The sequence below is a fragment of the Lonchura striata genome, chromosome 12 (assembly GCF_050655825.1).
Source record: "Lonchura striata isolate lonStrDom1 chromosome 12, ASM5065582v1, whole genome shotgun sequence".
Lineage (NCBI taxonomy): Eukaryota > Metazoa > Chordata > Aves > Passeriformes > Estrildidae > Lonchura > Lonchura striata.
Window position 1 is genome coordinate 4,675,469 of NC_140714.1, and position 12,787 is coordinate 4,688,255.

The 12,787-nt window shown below is 47.0% G+C and overlaps 2 protein-coding genes across 2 annotated transcripts in view; one reads left to right on the forward strand and one right to left on the reverse strand.

Moving 5' to 3' along the window:
- Positions 1–1,888, reverse strand: part of LOC110482174 (uncharacterized) — a 34,769-nt gene extending 32,881 nt beyond the window's left edge. Inside the window, exon 1 of the mRNA XM_085590303.1 lies at positions 1,750–1,888. Coding sequence (XP_085446429.1) covers positions 1,750–1,765 — 16 coding nt within the window. The 5' untranslated portion in view covers positions 1,766–1,888. The remainder of the gene's footprint in view (positions 1–1,749) is intronic.
- Positions 1,872–12,553, forward strand: LOC110482179 (uncharacterized). The gene is made up of 5 exons (XM_021551243.4): positions 1,872–5,200; positions 7,474–8,107; positions 9,484–9,717; positions 10,371–10,623; positions 11,220–12,553. Exons 1-5 carry the CDS (start codon positions 5,028–5,030, stop codon positions 11,357–11,359), a joined length of 1,434 nt encoding a protein of 477 aa, XP_021406918.4. The 5' UTR covers positions 1,872–5,027; the 3' UTR covers positions 11,360–12,553.
- Positions 12,554–12,787: the final 234 nt, after the last annotated feature.

The following is a 12,787-nucleotide window of genomic DNA, read 5'->3' on the forward strand; positions in this document are numbered from 1 at the left end:
GTAACTACTTTTTATTAAGGTTATTCCAGGAAAAATGCTTCATTTCAGTGCGTGGTTTTACATAATCCCAGAAAACTGCTGGAGTATATTAAGCACTAAATCAGATTTCCTGATTGTGTCCCTATGGCTCTGTGTATGCACAGACATTTCCATTTCCCATCTAGTTGTGCATAATCATCAATGGGAGAAAAGATAAACAGCTCGCTCAGAGGAAGAAAATGCTGAAAATAGCCCTACCATGGAAGAGAAGGAAAGGGCTGCTTTAAGTCTCCAGCAGCTTCATAAAGAAAGATAAAGTGGCAATTCTTAAAATGCACCATTCTTGACAGCAGAATGGTTCCCAGCACCTTCCTGGGCAGGTGCTGAGAGCACAGCCACCCTGTTTTGCAACTAAGCTGAACAATAAATTGCAGCTTCTACTCTGTTTGAAATCAGGAACTTTTGATTCACATCAAAGTCAGGAGTTAGGATTGCAAGGTAGTACGTGTGGGACATCAGTGTCCCCTGAGCAGACAGGCAGTGCAGTGCCATGGAGGGACCTGCTGCTCCAGAATCACAATTAAACTCTGCAGTTTGTGCTCAGATGGCACTTTTTAGGTGGGGAAAAGAGGAGAACACTTTACTGTTTGCAGGGGGCCACCCCGAAGGAGGCACAAAGCGAAGAAGACAGTCTGGATTTGGCGAAAACAAAGCAAAGACACAAGACCAAAAAGACCAAATCTTTGGTTCCCATTTTAGGGCTATCCTAATTTCACCTTCCAGGCTCTAGATCTGTTTTGCAGCCCCAGCAATACCTTCAAGAAGAGCCCCCCTCCCCAGGCAGGGCAGAGCACTGAGCCTGATCCACCTGAACACTTTGCTGCCAGACTGTTTGGTGGTCCTGTGCCAAGTGCTTTGGCAGGAGCTGCTCGGTGCTAAGCACTTGGAAATCCAGTCTGCTAAAACCATCCCAAATAGCTCCAGCCATCGCATTCACCAAGGTACCTCAGGTGCTGACAACAGCTTATCCCAACCCTCACCTCTGTGCCCTAGAGTGTAAACACAGTCCCAGCACAGGGCACATCATGGGCAGTGTGGCCAAGCCCCCAGAGTGGCCATCAGACATTGCAGGGGGCATGTCCCAGCAGAGCTCAGCCTGCTCAGCCTTAGCCTCCACAGTGCCCGAGCTCTCAGCAAAACCAGCAGTGATGGCCTGGGACAGGCAGGAGCTTAGGGATGGAGTGGGAGCGTGAGGAGGAAGAGCGGGAGGAAGCAGCCAGAGAGGGGATGCTGCTGCTCATAGCAGGAACCAGGGATCTAAACTCTCACTGAACTTCAGGGGAAAACAAGGAGAATATACACTAGCTGATGCATTTTCTACAGGTTCTACTGCTAGAAAGTAAGTTGAAAAGCTGAATCACCCCAGTGCTCTATTAGGGAGAGAAATTATCTACGAAACAAGCATGACAATCTATCAGAAATTAGTCACAGTCAAAGCTCTCTTGACACTGCAAACATCCACCACCCCACCATTCCTTTCTCCTGGGATTGTCCCACTCCCTCCACTCCTGGTCCCTGCAAACCCATCTCCTGTGCTGAGCCTCTCTCCTCTCCCTGACAAGCCCACCCTCTGCTCCTTGCTGCCAAGCCACAGAGCCTGCAGGTGCCCTCTCCATAGGGAAGGTGGGGACCCAGGACCAGGGCATCACACGGTGTCCCCTCCTGCCACACCACTCTCCTGGAGCTCCCCACCCCACACAGGGAGTTTACCTGGAGGGCTGTGCATGTTCCTTCTTGTCCCCTGGCCTTGGAGGATGCTGTGGTGGCTTTGCTGCCTCTGCAGAGCAGGAGGTCGGTGCTCGGGTGCCCAGTGAGGGGACAAAGTCTCCTCCCTCAGTCACAAGGGCAGAGCCCCAGCCCTGGGGAGAGGCTGTGTGGGGAGGATGGCTCCAGGCTGGGGCTGCACCTGCCTGTCCCACCCAGAGCACAGGAGCAGGTGAGATCCAACAGCATCTGAAACGAAAAAGGCACAACAAAAGAGCCGACTTTCAATGCCTTTGCCTTACATAAGCGTAAGTTCCCATCCTGACCTTGGGAAGCTGCTGGCTCTCAAGAAAATAATTGACAGTTTCATAACCTTCGAGTTACATATCACAGACATGCCCCAGCTCAACCACCAGGTATGGGGCCAAAAGTGTCCCAGGACTCTGAACCCCAGATTATCTACAAGTAGTCCTTAGCCACAAGGTCACCACTGCCCTGCACAGCCACACACTGGAATAACCCTGCTCTGGGGGCCAGGTCTCTGCACAGGCTGGGGCAGGTACCAGCTCATCTGCACCCCAAGAAAGGGTCCCAGGAACGGACTGACTGTGGGAGGCATCAGGAGCAAGCAGTGGGAACATCCGAGGCATCCAAAAGCCTGAGGTGGCCTGCAGCAGGGCTGGGCAGAATGGCTTGGTGAGGAATTAAAGCAAAGTCCTTAATGAGCGTGTGATGGAGCTGAGGTGGGCTGGTGATGGAACCCAGGCCTGGTTAAGGGCTTCCATGTGGTGGAAAAGTCTCTCCTCCAACCCGAGCTTCCAAAGAAAGGCTCAGCAGTCTCTGTTGTTCCGTCTCAAGGCAGTTTATTGCAAGTTATCTAAAAGATTTTCTTCTGGGGCTGCTGTGGTTTGCTCACAGCTCAGGCAGAGGCACACACACACCCTGACATCCTCTCTGACCCCGACTGCTTCTTCTCCCCACCCAGGGCTGCTGCTGTCTTTTTATATGGTACATTACGTGTTAAATGTTTACAGTTTTCCCTAATGCCTATTACCTATATTAAATGGTGCCTTTCTACTCTAAACCAATCTGTGAGTGCCAACATCACCAAGAACATGGAGGTAAGGAAGGAGAAAGAGGGAGGACAGGGCAGGGCCAAATCCCTCCATCTTAAAACCTCTGACCCCTATGTACAAAGTAAAAACCTCCCTGTACAGGGGTTAAAAGCCCCCTGTACAATACTAAAAAATTCTTCCCCCTACTTTGTAACTACTTTTACTATAACATCTAAACTGTTGTGACTTCTTGTTCTTCCTGCAAAGTTGGTAAATCATTCCATGGCTCAAACCCAAAATTACAGCTGTTTCCAGCTGCCTGCCAGGGTCTCAAATGCTTCTGACCAGGGCCTGGAACCTCCAAAAATGTCTGAGGGACATTTTGAGTTCCAGCAGGCTGGCCATCTCCTTTGTGTTCAGATGAAACACAAACTGAAGGTAATGAGGAAATATGGACTCCCCCATAACCACCTGTTACCTCTGGGATGCATCACCCCGGCTTCATTCACTCCAGGACTGACTCAATGTACCTGCAAAGAGTGCAGAGAGAGCCACGGGCTGGGCAGAGGAGGCAAACAGGCTGGGGGAGCTCACACAGGGCTCTTGGCAGCCCCTCTACAAGATGGAAGGTACAGACATGTGGCAGTCTTTGGTGCTGGCAAGCAGCTGGACTATGAAAAGTTAATTTGTCAACTTCTCAAATGTAACAGAAGATATTTCAGTGTCCCCAGAATAGAATAGGGAAGTATAAATGAAAATAAGTAAATGCACATGATGAAAGAGTAAAAGAAAAGCAAATAAAAGAAATCTCAGTGCTGATTGTATTGTTATTAATTAAAACAAATAAAAAAGATGAAAAAACAGACATCCTGGCATGCCTAAGGTATTTCTATTTTATGATTTAGTAAACAGCAAACTGCATTAGAATTGCAGTTCCTGCAGAAAGCAGTAAAATTGCACTTAGATTGGGAGTTAAAATTTCAGATAAGCATTTGGTAAACAGACTACAAGATTTAGTGTGCCATCTAATCCACATGCACTAGATTTAAGGTGACTTTGGGAAAGTTGTTTCACTTCTAAGACTCTAATTTTCTTCTTCTCCAAAATGGGGTTAACAGCCTGTCCTCTTTAAAAAGCACTTTGCCATCTGGAGATGAAGCCAGCAGTGAGGACTGGAGTCAGGAGTTAGGCATTTCTTGGAGTAGGGCTACATGGCTTTGGAGATTTATCTTGCAGCTCTTTCTCAACGTTAATTTTGAGATAGGTGAAGGTTCCAAAGTGAGTTTGGCTGCAATTAAGCCTTCAAAGCAATGACACAATGTTGTCCAATGGCTTCTTTAAGATTAATTTTTTCCTGCCTCTGCTTTTACATCTGATTTTGGTTTTCTTGATCTTTGTTTCTGAACAAGGACAGCTTTCAGAAACACGGCTGAGAAGGTGGCAAAGACAGGTTTGTGCCTTCAGGCACTGCTGGTGGAATCAAAGGAAGATTTCACCAGTGTGCTCAGCACACAGAGCTGTATGCCAAAGGAATATTTTGTGTGGCAACCTGAGCCTGGGGCCCTCCAAAAGACCCAGCTAGAAGATCACATGCAAAAGTGAATTGTGCATCTCCCAGTCACGTGGGGATCAAAACCCAGCTCATGCCCCAAAGAGCCCTTCAGGAGATAAATGCTCTCTGATAATTTTTTTAAACCCACCATAAAAGTTAAAATATATATTATATAAATATAGTTTTGTTCCTCAATCCAAGAGAATCCCAGGGATGTGAACTCAAAAGAGGTTTAACCAGCTGGTATTGATCCCCATGCTTCTGCTCCTGTCTCATCCCATAAGAGCAGCTCAGAGCTGCAGCCAGATCAGAGACTCTGCTCAGCAAAGAAGGTTCCTGAATGATGTGAAGAATCACACAAACTACCTTTCATAACTTTAAATTTGCTGTAGGGCATCATGTTGGAAGTTAATGTATTCACTCCTATTGTACACCTTAAGCATTATAAAACCAGCTGATTACACAACCCCATCCTGGTAGTCGCACGTGTCTTCAAACATTCCTGCCACCCCTAACGTGCATCCCAGATTAGGTAATCTCAGTTTTGTAATTAGTCTCTCACATGGAGAGGAGACCTCCCCTCCTGATGCCTGGTCACCCTGCAGCCTTTAAAAAGCACCTCAAAGGCACCCAGTGATGGGAGATCTCTGGCTAGGGAGATTTCACCTTCTGGAAGCATGCTGGTGACAGAAGAGGCGTGTGCTGCAGCAGTCCCAGGAGCCACCATGCCCCAGGAGCCCCGGCAGACGGATTTCCAGCTGGTGCGAGTCAGGAGCACGTGGTGCCGCATCAAGAAAGGAGAAGCCCTTTCCAGCGACGAGGATGAGATCACTCTCTCTGAGGCAAAAATGTGAGTACAGGAAGGAGCCTGTGTTGTTCTGGCCGGCCAAACTGGTCATTTTTCTTGGTGGGATGGAAAAACCATCTTGGGTGCCATGGCGGCTTCAACCTGCAATGACAGATTTACAGAATTACAGAATAGTTCAGGAAGGGATCTTTAAAGGTCATCTAATCCAAACCCTGCAATGGGCAGGGACACTTTCCACTAGAGCAGGGTTCTCCAAGCCCCATCCAACCTGACCTATGTGTACAAAGCTGTGAACATGTCTTGGGAACGTGGCCAGTATGGCAGCAAAGGCAGATGCAGTGCTCCTTGACACAGCTCGGAGTTACAAAGGGAATTTTATCAGCAGCCTCCATTTTTGTAGAGAGGAATTTTCTTTAAACTCCTGAAAAATTTACACAGAGACATCTGCATGCTGCACTTGGGCTCTTTTTCTCCCGTTCTGTGAAACTTCAATCTGTGTGTTCAAAATCTCACGCTGAGGCATGGGAGACAGATGGGTTTATAGAGGTGGTTGTAGACAAATGAAATGAGTAGGTGGGAAAAATAAACTGCCACTGACAGAAGCAAAACCCTTAACACATCCCTCAAACTGCAGAAGTCACCTAATGCTGCTTCAGATAGAGCAAAGACAAAACCTTCCCCCAGGGATACACACAGCTCTTTGGTGATAGTGCATCTCTCCAGTTAATTATCTTTTAATTACAGCATACTCCTTTTCACAGTAAATGGAGCTTCATTCATAATGCAAACCTTTTTTAATACCACTCTCTTCTGCATGTCAGAAGTTTTCCAGCCTTTGTCATACTCAGATTTTAATGGCACAAGTCTATCCTGTTTCTCAGCCAGGTCAGAGGGACCTTCACCAGCGCTGGCAGTGGCTGCACAGGAGCTGCAGAGCTGCAGCTGGTGGAGCAGGACTGTAGCAGATCCAAAATCAGCCTGCTGGACCTCAGTCAATAGGAGGGATGAACCTAGGGCCCAAGAGCACGCAGGAAAATCCTCAGCTGACATATGCTCCCACAAGGGCATGTTCAGCCCCAAAATCCCTCTGATTTTTTGTACAGCAGAGGGGTTGCAATGAGTGCTGGTTGTAGCATCCAGCACCCGAAGTTGATTCCACCAAGTAATATTCCAAACCATCCTGTCTCTTAGAAGGGTCACACACCAGCGATGAACGCACATGGAGTTAAGTACAGCTATAAGATGGTGCATTAAAATGTACACAACAATGTTTTTTCTGATACTGTATTTGAAAAGCCCAGAATAAATTTTCTGGAAGGTGTAAATCCTCACCGGTTTTCTTTAACAGCTATGGAGTTTAAGGGCTTAGAGACTTTAAGAATTTAAGACTTAGAGACAACTTGGTAAAGAAAGCAGAGAAGCATCTATTTGACCTTTAAGTTAATGTTCAGGAATGTGAAAAGAAATTGGGCATGTAGGGAAATCTGATTATCTAATGAATATCACAGAAACTAATTTTTTACCAAAATGCAGCTCAAGAAATAGTCTTACATAAAAGACATTTTGCTATTTCGTTCTGCCTGTTTTAATTTTTTTTCTTTCTTGATTCCCAATTTGTTTTGTCCCTGGTTTGCCCATCCCACAGAAGGAAGGGGTTGTAGGGCTGTTTTTCATTCGTTTAGATAGATAACTAATTTTGGCTTTTACCCTTGAAAACTCCAGCATGGAAATATTTCCCAGCCTCCAAATCATTTTCTTTCCCTCTTCACAAGCACTTCCTATTTCTATCACACCTATTTTGAGGTAGAGATCTGGTAGTTCAACTAAAACATTGTAGAAGCATTGGTCTGAATGGAGTTGTGTGGCTGTGTATAGACAGCCAGGAATAAATTAACTCCTACCATCCAGATACACCACCAGAGGATGCTTGTTCCATAAATGTGGAAAATTTTGGCAACCTCTGCTCTTCCCCTTCTGAAAGCTGAAATGATTGGGCTGGCTCATTCGTTTTAGGTTTTTCACTTCTAGCATGAAAAGCATGTCCCAGCCCTTCTGGACTGTATCTTTTTAATGCTATGTAGGAATTCAGGCATTTAACTCTTCACTAAGACCTCAGAGAGCTTCTCCATGAATAAAATTGCTGAGTCCTGATGCCCAGGGAGGTAACCCACCCTCATAGCTCCATGTTTCTGCAGTGCATGGGCAAGAGACTCCACATTCTTTATCTCCCAGCAATATCCTTAAACTAGTTCAGACATGCAAAGGTCAAACTAGAAATACAGTGATTTCAAACCACGTTTTCTGATCCTTGCCAGAGGTGAGTGCATCTCCGAAGGTGGGATTTCCTGGATAATTGAAGCTCCCATCTATTTTTGCTACAAAGTGGTAGAAACGTACAACATTCTGGATCCCTCCAACACCACTCTGCTCTGGGGTCACATCACTGACCCCCAGCAAATAGAGCTCGCCATGGCCAGCAAGAGGAAACTGCGGCGCTTTATCGTCATAGACGAAGTCGTCGACAAACTTTACGGCTCCAAAGTCAGAGAGTACTTTGAAGAGAACAACGTCCAGCACAAAATCCTCGCCCTGCCAACCACTGAGGAAACAAAATCCATGGACTTGGTGCTGAACATCTTGCATGAGGTCCAGAACTTCAGCCTGGACCGGCGGACGGAGCCCATCATCGCCATCGGCGGGGGCGTGTGCCTGGACATCGTCGGCCTCGCCGCGTCGCTCTACAGGAGACGCACCCCCTACATCCGGGTCCCCACCACCCTCCTCTCCTACGTGGATGCCAGCGTGGGGGCCAAGAACGGGGTGAACTTTCTGCAGTGTAAGAACAAGCTCGGGGGCTACACCCCGCCCGCGGCGAGTTTCCTGGATAGATCCTTCATCCAGAGCATCCCTCGGCGGCACATCTCCAATGGCCTCGGGGAAATTTTAAAGGTATGAACTTTTGTAAATGCAGTTTTCAAAACTGAAGTCATACAATGGTTTGGGTTGGAAGGGACCTTTGGAGGTCACCAAATCCAATCCCCCTGTGATAAGCAGGGATACCTTTCACTAGGTCAGGTTGCTCAAAGCCCCTACTGAGTATTGAATGGGGCATCTACCAGTCCCTGGAACATTCATTACAGGGTTTCACTACCCCCCATTGTAAAAAATTTCTTCCTCACAACTAGCCTGAATCTGTCTATTTTCAGTTTAAACCACTATCCCTGTTCCAGCACAACAGGCCCTCCTAAGAAGTCTGTCCTCATCTTTCTTGCTTCTTTTAAGTATTGGAAAGTAAAATGTCCACCAGCAGCCATGGCATTGTATAAACAACTTAGAGGAATCAAGGTGGGCCATGAAGGGTGGATTGGAAATTTAACTCTCATTGAGTCTATATACATATTTTTTACAGCTGCTAAATTTGTTAGAAGATCCCATACACTCAGTGTCCAGTGCTAACCCTGTGGAGGAAACTCCAAAACTCACAGCCAGAAACAGCAGAAACTCACAGGAGACACAGCAAAACCAGGGAAGAAAAGCCTTATCTTTCCATTGAGGCTGATCCATAGCAATCTGTAATGAACTCCTGGCAGAGAATCTGAGACTCATTTTGCTGGGGATTAATAATCTGCAAGATCATTTGCACCTACCTCAGTGGGTATGTCGAGTGTGGTTAATCAATCTCCTGCGAGGCAAATTCTACTTCTAAAATTACCTGGAAAGTGCACAGTAAATGGCTTTATGTCTGGAGAGCTTTGGAAACTTTTGATAAAGCGGAGTTCAGCTATTAAAGTGTATTAGAGATGAGTTCATCAACATCACTCTTCAGTGCTTGCACAGTGAGAAATCCCCAGGATATCTGGAGGTTTCTGGCAGGCCCTGTGAAACCCTCAGGTCACCATTCCCCACTGCAGGGGTGGGGCTAATGCCTGAGTCAGAGAGGGAGGAAAAAAATATGTACTTCTAACAAGGACATCACTTCTAAACCCTCCTATTCTCTATACTGCAGTATTTTTCCTCCTTTTATTGCCCGAAGAGCAACTCCAAGGTGGTGGTCCCCACCACCCAGACCCTGTCCTAGGGATTGGCCATGATTCAGTCCCAAGTTTCCTTCCAGGCACGAAAACAACCAAATCTCATTACAAACCACCTGCAGGGACATGGGAGCACGTAGCAAACCCCCAGCATGGGCAGAGCTGCCCAGCAGCAGGGGAGCCAAATAACATATAATATGTTATTTCAGTCCAATCTACAGAAACACTCACATTTCCAGCAGCACACACAAGGATCAGACAGTTACCCTTAATTAATCTCCTTCTTTGTCCCAGATGGCCCTCATGAAACACAAAGGGCTGTTTGACCTGCTCAAGAGCCATGGAAAATACCTACTGGACACTAAGTTCCAGTCTTGCAACAGCTTTGCTCACCACGGGGATGCTGCACTGCAGACTACCAGGATTGCCATTGAAACCATGCTGGAAGAGCTGGCTCCCAACCTCTGGGAGGATGATCTGGACAGACTGGTTGATTTTGGCCACCTTATTAGCCCAGAGCTGGAAATGGTGAGTGACAGACTTTATATTGCAATATCCACTTCAAAGATAAAATAAAGCTATTCAGTAGGCTTCACGAAAACCTTGTGAAAAGGAGTTGAAACTCCAGATTTGCACATGCTAGGTCACCCAACACACCAGCCTGGTGTCAAAGGGACTCCTTCTCCTGCCCCATTTCCCCCACACCTCCACCCATTTCCAATTCAGACCTCGATCCAGTTGTTGCTTCTTACTGGGCACATACTGAAGCTCAAATAAACCAGATTCCAGTGAAGCCACTGGAAGTCACCAACATGACCTGTAAGAGCACAAAGGCATGGAGCCCATAGCCCGTATTGCAGGGGAGAAATTGCCATTGAGGAATGAGGGGGGACACCTACATCTTATCCAATATCCAGAGCCCATCCCTCCATCCCATGGTTGTCTAACACTGATTTAAATGGGAGGAAAATTAGATCCTAGATCCCTACGGGAGATTTTAGCTGCGATTAATCACGTGCAAAACAGATCATCCTAGCAACCCATAAATCACAAGATGCCAACATCCAGCAACCACGGTGAGTCAAATGTCGATTCACAGGGACGCTTTTAGACATGAACCCCACTTGTTTCCTATCTGCCACCCCAAACCTTCTCTGCCACCCACCTTTGCCGTGCTGCAGAGGGTTTTGCCGTCGCTGATGCACGGGGAAGCCGTGAACGTCGACATGGCATTCATGACGTACGTGGCCCACGCGCGCGGGCTCCTGCGCGCCGAGGAGAAGGAGCAGATCCTGCAGTGCATGCGGGGCCTGGAGCTGCCGGTCTGGCACAGCGGCTGCAGCTGGGCCCTGATCCAGAGAGCCCTGCGGGAGCGCCTCAAGCACAGCGGGGGACAGCCGAGGATGCCGCTGCCCACCGGCCTCGGCGTGGCAGGTACGGCCTGGGGGACCCCACGGGGACAGCCTGGGAAATGTGCCCCGCGGTCTGCAGTTGTGCATTTCTTGTGCTCTTTTGTCACGTCTCGGTGAAGCCATCGAGAGAGAGGATCCCTCCTGTGTACAAGCCCCAGAACTTCGTTAAGGGCTGAGCTCTAATTAATTGCATTACGATTAACCAATTCATTTTGCAAAGGGAAATGCAGTGCCTCTGGCAGACAAACCAGCAAGAGGAAAAGAGAAAAATAATTCCTCTGCTATACTTGAAAAGATTTGTTAAATATCCTTGGCAAAAAGAATTTAATTTTTTAATTTGCCCTGAACTAATTACTTGCAAACTAAGTATCTGATCAGTATCAGGGTGAAATACTCATAAAATTTAAAAATAAAAGCCAACCAACCCCTAACACAGAAGCAATGCATGGAACCGGGTTGTGATCTCTGGCATCTCTTTCCTTTTCACACCATTTCCATGAAGCTCAGTCTCGACACACAAAAGGCTCTCACAAACTGGAGTGACTCTGCCACGGTCAGTGTATACAGGCAGGAAAAGCTCCTCTGCACGTCCCACTAACTACAACTCTTATCTTCCAGACATATTCAATGACACCAGTGAAGAGACTCTGGAAAGAGCATACAAGCTGTGGGTCAAGGACTGCAAGATGGGGCTGGAGGAAGAGCTGCAAGCCCAAGTTGATGGTCCTGCCCCAGGCCTGAGCTGTTTGCCCCAGTAAGGTAGTGGGCAGAACTGAAGTTTGAACAGGATGAATGCAGAAGCACCTGTGACACTGCATACACTCCAGAGCTGCGTGGAACAAGCAGAATATTGGCGTCTGACATGATTTGCCTTTTTCAATTGCTTTGTTTGAATGGGAATCTATTATTACTCAAGAAGGGATTGCTCACAAGTGAAACCACTGAGTGCCAGTAGTGTAGTTCATAGCAAATGGTCTTCTTTCAGGGAGAGTGAGCAGGATTATTCATTTATTTAGTTAATCCAAGTTGGTAACTGCCATGGCCCTTGCCACTGGTATCCCACCATTGCTTGTGCCTGGAGCCCTGACACAAGCAGGTGTAGCTGGCTCATAGACCATGATATGGCACCAGGCAAAATTTCTATGCTATATAAAATATTTCAAATAGGTTATCACCTTCACTGGTCATTCTTTTCTTCTTTGTGTTCTTGTTTTCTCTTATTCAAAAGAGGAAAACAAAGAAGCTCATCTGCCAGCCTTTGCACCCAGTCTAAGGGAATGACACACTCTGATTAGAGGCACCATCACAAGCCACAGATCAGTAAATATTTCTGCTGTGGAGCACTGTGGGGCTGTCTCCTGGCAGTATGGCAGCCCTTTGTCTTGGGACCCTCAGGACATGCTGGCAAGTCTTCTCTTGCTGCCCAAATGTTTGTGGTGGTTTCATTCTGTAATCCCTGCAGCCACTGGTGTGACAAACATGGCACAGTTTGCAGCACTGCTGGCTAAGAACAAAGCTGGGCTCCTGGCAAGATTGCAGAACCCCCTGGTGTCCCCACATCTGCCACAGGGCTCCCTGTACCTGTCAGACCCTGTCAGGCTCCTTTCCCATCTCAGCCTCTTCTGGTTAGAAAAGGCTAGCTGGGGAAAACCAAGAGAAATTAGAGGACTCCAAGCAAGTTCATCATCTTCAAGAAGTTGCAGTGTCATGTCTCAGGATCCTGGCAGACCCAGAGCAGATTACATAATGGATGCTGATGATGAAAAAATGTAAAATTAATGCCACCCTCCTCCCTTTGATTCCAATCAAAAGGAATTGCAATCAACAAACAGCCTTTGAATTATTGACAACATTATTTGTTTTTTCCCCTGGTGTTTTTGTCCCACACCAGTTTGTGCTAATATGCTGGCTTCTGTTTTGCTGAAGTAATAAAAGCTACTAAAATTGAAAAATTTTTGAACTAATGATTGCATTACTGCCCACAGTGGATGCCTGAGTACCTTTGCACGTGCTTGAGAGACACAGACTGGAGAAATGTGATGTAGAGCTGACATAGTAAATCCCTTTTCTCCTTGAGCCTGGAGAAGAGGTGTTTAAAATGGAATGCCCCACTCAGCCTTCTCCAGAGCAGTGCATCTCTCCAGTTTCAGGACAGGGCTTCACACAGAGAGTACCAGCTTACCAAG

Coding starts and splice junctions, on each gene's coding strand:
- LOC110482179 (XM_021551243.4), top strand. CDS start 5,028: ATGCTGGTGACAGAAGAGGCGTGTGCTGCAGCAGTCCCAGGAGCCACC. Junction 5,201..7,473: donor ACTCTCTCTGAGGCAAAAAT/GTGAGTACAGGA, acceptor GATCCTTGCCAG/AGGTGAGTGCATCTCCGAAG. Junction 9,718..10,370: donor TTAGCCCAGAGCTGGAAATG/GTGAGTGACAGA, acceptor GCCGTGCTGCAG/AGGGTTTTGCCGTCGCTGAT.